The sequence below is a fragment of the Salvelinus namaycush genome, chromosome 21, assembly GCF_016432855.1.
Source record: "Salvelinus namaycush isolate Seneca chromosome 21, SaNama_1.0, whole genome shotgun sequence".
NCBI classification, from domain to species: Eukaryota; Metazoa; Chordata; class Actinopteri; order Salmoniformes; family Salmonidae; genus Salvelinus; species Salvelinus namaycush.
Genome location: NC_052327.1, coordinates 22249739 through 22257126, shown reverse-complemented (window position 1 = coordinate 22257126; position 7388 = coordinate 22249739). Strand labels below are relative to the sequence as shown.

General features: G+C 41.0%; 1 protein-coding gene across 1 annotated transcript; it reads left to right on the top strand.

Annotated features, from left to right (window-relative positions):
- Nucleotides 1-6615: 6615 nt before the first annotated feature.
- Nucleotides 6616-7346, top strand: LOC120066531 (C-C motif chemokine 4-like). The gene is made up of 3 exons (XM_039017956.1): nucleotides 6616-6679; nucleotides 6904-7024; nucleotides 7214-7346. The coding sequence occupies exons 1-3, from the start codon at nucleotides 6616-6618 to the stop codon at nucleotides 7344-7346; spliced, it is 318 nt and encodes a 105-aa protein (XP_038873884.1).
- The last annotated feature ends 42 nt before the right edge of the window (nucleotides 7347-7388 follow it).

The following is a 7388-nucleotide window of genomic DNA, read 5'->3' as shown; positions in this document are numbered from 1 at the left end:
TGTGTGCGTGTATGTGTGTAGAGTCAGTATAAATGTGTATTCATGTTATGTGTGTGTTGGAGTGTCAGTGTCCGTATGTATGTAGAGTCCTGTGATTGTACATAGAGCCAGTGCAAAAATCTAAAATCAAATACAAGGGTCAACTCAAATAGTCTGTGTAGACATTATGTTAGCTATTTAGCAGTCTTATAGCTTGGGAATAGAAGCTGTTCTGGAGCCTGTTTGTGTCAGACTTGATGCACCGGTACCACTTGCTGTGTGGAAGCAGAGAGAACAGTCTATGGCTTGGGTGGCTGGAGTCTTAAATGATTTTCCTAGGCCTTCCTTTCACACCGCCTGATATAGAGGTCCTGGATGGCGAGGAGCTCAGCCCCAGAGATGTTCTGGGCTGTCCGCACCACCCTCTCTAACGTCCTGCGAACGAGGGCGGTGCTGTCAAGATGCTCTCAATGGTACAGTTGTATAACTTTTTGAGGATTTGAGGGCCCCTGCCAAACCTTTTCATCTTCCAGAGGGGGTAAAGGCACTGTCGCGCCTTCATCCTGACAGTGTGCATGTGAGTGGACCATTTTTAATCCTTAGTGATTTGGACACCGAGGAACTTGAAGCTCTCAACCCACTCCACTGCAGCCCAGTCAATGTGGATGGGGGCGTGCTCGCCCCCACATTTCCTGTATCCCAAACTTGATGATGGTGTTGGAGTCGTGTGTGGCCACAGAGTTGTGGGTGAAGAGTGAGTACAGGACGGGACTAAACACACACCTCTGTGAGGCCCCCGTGTTGAGTGTCAGCGTGGCAGAGGTGATGTTGCCTACCCTACCACCTGGGGTCGGCCCGTCAGGAAGTCCAGGATTCAGTTGCAGTGGAAGGTGTTCAGTCCTAGGGTGCTAAGCTTGGTGACGAGCTTGGAGGGAACAATGGTGTTGAACGCTGAGCTGTAGTCAATGAACAGCATTCTCACATAGGTATTCCTTTTATCTAGGTGGGTGAGGGCAGTGTGGAGTGCAATTGAGATTCCATTGTCTATGGATTTGTTGGGGCAATATGCAAATTGGAGTGGGTCTGGGGGTGAATGGGGTGATGGAGTTGATGTGTGCCATAACCAGCCTTTCAAATTACTTTATAATTACAGATGTGAGCGCTACAGGGTGGTAGCCATTGTGGTATGAAGCAGTAGAGTTATTGTGAACTAGAATGATTGAAGTCTTCAGGGGATTACAGACTAGGACATTGAGAGGTGGAAAATTACTGTGAGTATCTTAGATGATGAACTTCCATAAAGGGTGAGGCAAGGAACTTCATAAATTCATATCTAATCTAACTAACTTAATTAGTTGATAACCTGAGTCAGTGTCATCAACGCTTTGCAGTCTACACTTGGTTGTAAAATTTGTCTAATTGCAATTTACAACCAAAACCTAATAGTCCAAAACAAAACACATTCTCTGCATTCATTTAACATTTATTGAACATACATGTGAGGTCTAGAATTCTCTCATTTGCGTTATTGCAGAATATCAATGATGAATTGTCTGTGGAAATTGGTGAGGGTTGAAAATGTGTGTGATTGTGTGAGTCAGCCCGATAAGAACTTTCTAAAAAATCTTACTGTATGCATGTGAAAATATCTGATAACATCTGCTGTCTGTAGCATCTCCACTTGACACAGATAGCTCCACACCACAGATTTCTGCAAAAGAGGAAAACAGCACCCTACGCTTTTCACACAAACAAAAAAAGAAGAACATATGATAGAGAAAATGCTTGGGGGTTTCCTAAAATAATTGTCATACAGTAGACCTAGTGTGACTATGCAAAGACGGTGCCTTCAGAAAGTATTCATACCCCTTCACTTATTCCACGTTTTGTTGTGTTACAGCTAGAATTAAAAAATGTTAACATTTTTGTAAATTTATTGAAAATGAAATGCAGAAATATCTAATTGATATACACTACCGTTCAAAAGTTTGGGGTCACTTAGAAATGTCCTTGTTTTTGAAAGAAAAGCTATTTTTTTGTCCATTAAAATAACATAAAATTGATCAGATATACAGTGTAGACATTGTTAATGTTGTAAATTACTATTGTAGCTGGAAACGGCTGATTTTTAATGGAATATCTACATAGGCATACAGAGGCCCATTATCAGCAACCATCACTCCTGTGTTCCAATGGCACGTTGCGTTAGCTAATCCAAGTTTGTCATTTTAAAAGGCTAACTGATCATTAGAAAACCCTTTTGCAATTATGTTAGCACAGCTGAAAACTGTTGTTGTGATTAAAGAAGCAATAAAACTGTCCTTCTTTAGACTAATTGAGTATCTGGAGCGTCAGCATTCGTGGGTTCGATTACAGGCTCAAAATAGCCAGAAACAAATAACTTTCTTTTCAAACTCGTCAGTCTATTCTTGTTCTGAGAAATGAAGGCTATTCCATGCGAGAAATTGCCACGAAACTGAAAATATCGTACAACGTTGTGTACTACTCCCTTCACAGAACAGCGCAAACTGGCTCTAACCAGAATAGAAAGAGGAGTGGGAGGCCCACAACTGAGCAAGAGGACAAATACATTAGAGTGTCTGGTTTGAGGAATAGACGCCTCACAAGTCCTCAACTGGCAGCTTCATTAAATAGTACCCGCAAAACACCAGTCTCAACGTCAACAGTGAAGAGGCGACTCCGGGATGCTGGCCTTCTAGGCGGAGTTGCAAAGAAAAAGCCATATCTCAGACTGGCCAATAAAAAGAAAAGATTAAGATGGGCAAAGGAACACAGACACTGGACAGAGGAACTCTGCCTAGAAGGCCAGCATCCCGGAGTCACCTCTTCACTGTTGATGTTGAGATCTTCAGTTTCTTGGCAATTTCTTGCATGGAATAGCCTTCATTTCTCAGAACAAGAATAGACTGAAGAGTTTCAGAAGAAAGTTCTTTGTGAAAAGACCCATTGTGAAAAGTGATAACCTTCTATTTGCAATAATAATTATAATTTGATGAGTTGGACTATTAGGCGTAGGCAACAGATGAGTGCTATTTTAAAAGATTGGAGTACCCACCAGGATCACTCAATGATGTTAAATAAGTTGCTTGTGTAACTTACACTACACCAGTGGCATGTATCCATGGATGCCAAGGAAAGTCATTAATATACTGTTGAAGTCGGAAGTTTACATACACCTTAGCCAAATACATTTCAACTCAGTTTTTCACAATTCCTGACATTTAATCCTAGTAGAAATTCCCTGTCTTAGGTCAGTTAGGATCACCACTTTATTTTAAGAATGTGAAATGTCAGAATAATAGTAGAGAGAGTGATTTATTTCAGCTTTTATTTCTTTCATCACATTCCCAGTGGGTCAGAAGTTTACATGCACTCAATTAGTATTTGGTAGCATTGCCTTTAAATTGTTGAACTTGGGTCAAACGTTTCGGGTAGCCTTCCACAAGCTTCCCACAATAAGTTTGAGTGAATTTTGGCCCATTCCCCCTGACAGAGCTGGTATAACTGAGTCAGGTTTGTAGGCCTCCTTGCTCGCACACACTTTTTTAGTTCTGCCCACAAATTTTCTATAGGATTGAGGTCAGGGCTTTGTGATGGCCACTCCAATACATTGACTTTATTGCCCTTAAGCCATTTTGCCACAACTTTGGAAGTATGCTTGGGGTCATTGTCCATTTGGAAGACCCATTTGCAACCAAGCTTTAACTTCCTGACTGATGTCTTGAGATGTTGCTTCCATATATCCACATAATATTCATTCCTCATGATGCCATCTATTTTGTGAAGTGCACCAGTCCCTCCTGCAGCAAAGCACCCCCACAACATGATGCTGCCACCCCCGTGCTTCACGGTTGGGGTGGTGTTCTTCGGCTTGCAAGCATCCCCCTTTTTCCTCCAAACATAACGATGGTCATTATGGCCAAACAGTTCTATTTTTGTTTCATCAGACAAGAGGACATTTCTCCAAGAAGCACAATCTTTGCTTCCCTTGACAAAAAAAAGTATTAAAAAAAATGCCAATCAGCGTTGAGCTAAACTGAGCGAGCTCAACTGTGAATGGTCCTGAAAGTGTAAAGGGAAGCCAGCTTGGATTTGGCATCACTCCTATCAAATCCCATTGAGAGCATACGCCATTGACAGAATTGTTGCATCTTGTTGTCGTCCTCCGGTAGCTAGCTAGCCAGCTAGCTAAAATGGTCCCTTTCCTAAATTAGCCATGGATGGAGATAGGGATTTGGACTTGTGGTTTTACTTAATTATCCATACTGGCCAGTGATTATAACGGTGATTCTGATCCAACCAATAATTTAAACATTGTCGTGCTCCTGGCCTGAGAGGATGGACGTTGAATATGTAGCTAGATGTAGAAGGCTAATGTTAAGAAGCTAACGTTGCCCATGAATAGAAGTTTGGCGAGCAAGCATTTTAGACTAAGACAACAAAAAATAAAAGCTTATACTCTATGAAATCTGAACCATGGACAGCCACATCATATGTATCTTACATTGATTGGACTAAATTTGCTGGTTCTAATCTCTGAGCTGACTAGGTGAAATTTGTCGATGTGCCCTTGAGCAAGGCACTTAACCCCAATTGTTGCTGTGGATAAGACTGTCTGCTAAATGACTCAAATGTAAATGTAACACTCTGTGGTTCTAAATCAACAGTTGTCTTGTGGTCTGAAACGGTTGGAAATATGAACTTGCTTGACTATGCTGTAGGTCATGTTACTGTACATGCAATATACTTTACTGGACAGAGGTTGCTATCTGGTTTTGTGATAAAACAAAGGCTTGGTTGAATTTATTCTGCCACTGTGTCTTTTTATTGTCTCAGCCTTTAGGCAAATACAGTATATCATGGTAGCAAGGCATATGAATTATGGGGGGGGGCTTGGCTGCCCCAGTGATTTTACCCACGCACCACTACTGCACACTGCACTACACTGTATCGTAAATACACTTTGATTTGATTAGCTTTAACACATGGCTACAATATACCCTATTAAAGAATAAAAGAAAATAGAGAGGTGAACTATCAATTCATAAAGTGTATTTTCATAGATGAAACCACCATTTACCACCTCTAGGCTGCTATAGACTACATATTTATTTGGTCTGTCATTAAATGGTTTTCATGGTAATTTAATAGAATTAATCAGAATACATTTTCCAGAAATAGTTTTACCAGCTCCATGTATTCTCAAATTGAAAAAGGTGAGGGAGTGCTCCTGAAGCATTACCTACACCCCTGATCCTCAGTTTTCTCCTATCACAGCCGTAACTGTTTTAAAATCACCATTGGCCTCATGGTGAAATCCCTAAGCGGTTTCCTTCCTCTCTGGCAACTGAGTTAGGAAGGACACCAGTATCTTTGTAGTGACTGGCTGTATTGATACACCATCCAAAGTGTAATTAATAACTTCACCATGCTCAAAGGGATATTCAATAGCGTTTTTTTTTACCCATCTACCAATAGGTGCCTTTTTTTGCGAGGAATTGGAAAACCTCCCTGGTCTTTGTGGTTGAATCTGTGTTTGAAATTCAGTGGTCAACTGAGGGACCTTACAGCTAATTGTATGTGTTGACTTACTTATTGTCTCAAGACATTTCAGCTTTTAATTTTGTATTAATTTGTAAAAATTTCAAAAAACACAATTCCACTTTGACATTATGGGGTATTGTGTGTAGGCCAGTGACAAAAAAAAAGACATTTAATTCATTTTAAATTCATGCTGTAACACAACAAAATGTGGAAAAAGTCAAGGGGTGTGAATACTTTGTTTATATTAATTCAGTTAAAGGGGCAATCTGCAGTTACTACATCCATTTTTGGACTTATGTATGTAGCTTAGTTCAACTGTCTCACCATCAGAACCCAAAATATAACTGTGTTTTACTCCAATGTTTTACATAGCTCTGTCTATGAATTTGAGAGCGGTTACATTTCTCCAACCCTATACATGTTATTGCTTTTTCTGCTGATTGCCGCTTTAAGGCTTGTGGTAATTGTGATTGTATACCCATATTTGATCTATTACAACTAAATAATGCAGGAGGACAACATACAGAGTCACACATCTGAAGATTCAGCTTCTTCCAGGACTGCTGAATGGATGTTGTTTGATGATGGCATGTTTTCAAATAGCTGATGAAATACAGTAGGATGAAAAAATATTTTTAGCAAAACTTTGTCATACAGTATGACCCCTTCCTGCTTGATCCACTTCTTGTGAAGATTCGTCATCAGCTTTCCACTGACAGAGGGTTTCTGGAGAGAAGTTGTAAGCACTGTGGTGGCACTGCATTGAATCTTATCTTCACACCATCATGTTTACAGAGTCCCCTACCTCTCAAAAAGGAACTGAATATAAAGACTACAGCCATTGATCAGTAGTGGTTAACTTGGCAAGCTATGGGGGCGTAGTGACATTTTGAGATTATAACGGTAGTGTGTAATGGCACATACTCCTCAACGAAATATTAATATAACTCTGGAAGTTCCATTATGCATCTGGACAGTATTTATATGGGGAGATGTAACTCTTACGGACTCAGACTACAGAGGAACCAAGACAACAGGGCAAAAGCCAGACCTTCGACATCTCAAACCATCATGAAGACTACCTGCTTGGCTCTTGGGTTATTGCTGCTGACAGTGTTCCACTCCTATGCTACCCGTAAGTTCATTACATTTTCATAAGGATTGTGCATTAACAGAAGGATGTATCCCAAGTGGGTGCTTATATGCCCTCTTGATAGGGGCACTTGGATAAGTTATCCTTTTATGATCCTGATTATATACCTGTAAGATAGTCATGCTTATCTTGGGTTGATTGCCTCATGACTTATGCTAGGAAATAGTCACAAGGATGTTCTAATTGACCCATCTTACCCCCCACAGCTCTTGGACTGCAGACATCACCAGAAAGCTGCTGTTTCAGCTTCTTCAGAGTGATAGTGCCCCGCAATAAGATTGACTCCATCCAGAAGACTCACAGAGGCTGCCCCCTACCAGCATTTGTGTAAGTGTTTGTTCCTCTTCCACTGATGCCAGAGTCCAACAGCACAAACGCTTAGTTTGAGGCCCTTGCATTGTCTCAATTATGGAAGAGTAAAGAACTAGTGACTTCACTGACTTGCAACAGTCATAAAAGGAATAGTACCCATCTGAATAGTACCCTTTTCTTTGTATCATTATTTCTCTACTACAGGGTCAAAACTGTCAAGGGGAAATTGATTTGCTTCCGGTCGAGTGAGCGGTGGGTACAGAAAGCCTTCAACCGGCTCAAGCAGCCAGCAGCTGTGGCCACAGGTAGAGGCATTGAGAGTTCCACTCATCCTTGACAACCTCCTCATCGTGACTCAAGCCTCAACAGCTCCATGAAG

Excerpts from the sequence above, each read along its gene's own strand:
- LOC120066531 (XM_039017956.1), top strand. The coding sequence starts at position 6,616 with ATGAAGACTACCTGCTTGGCTCTTGGGTTATTGCTGCTGACAGTGTTC. Across the intron at positions 6,680-6,903 it reads GTTCCACTCCTATGCTACCC|CTCTTGGACTGCAGACATCA; the intron begins GTAAGTTCATTA and ends TACCCCCCACAG. Across the intron at positions 7,025-7,213 it reads TGCCCCCTACCAGCATTTGT|GGTCAAAACTGTCAAGGGGA; the intron begins GTAAGTGTTTGT and ends TCTCTACTACAG.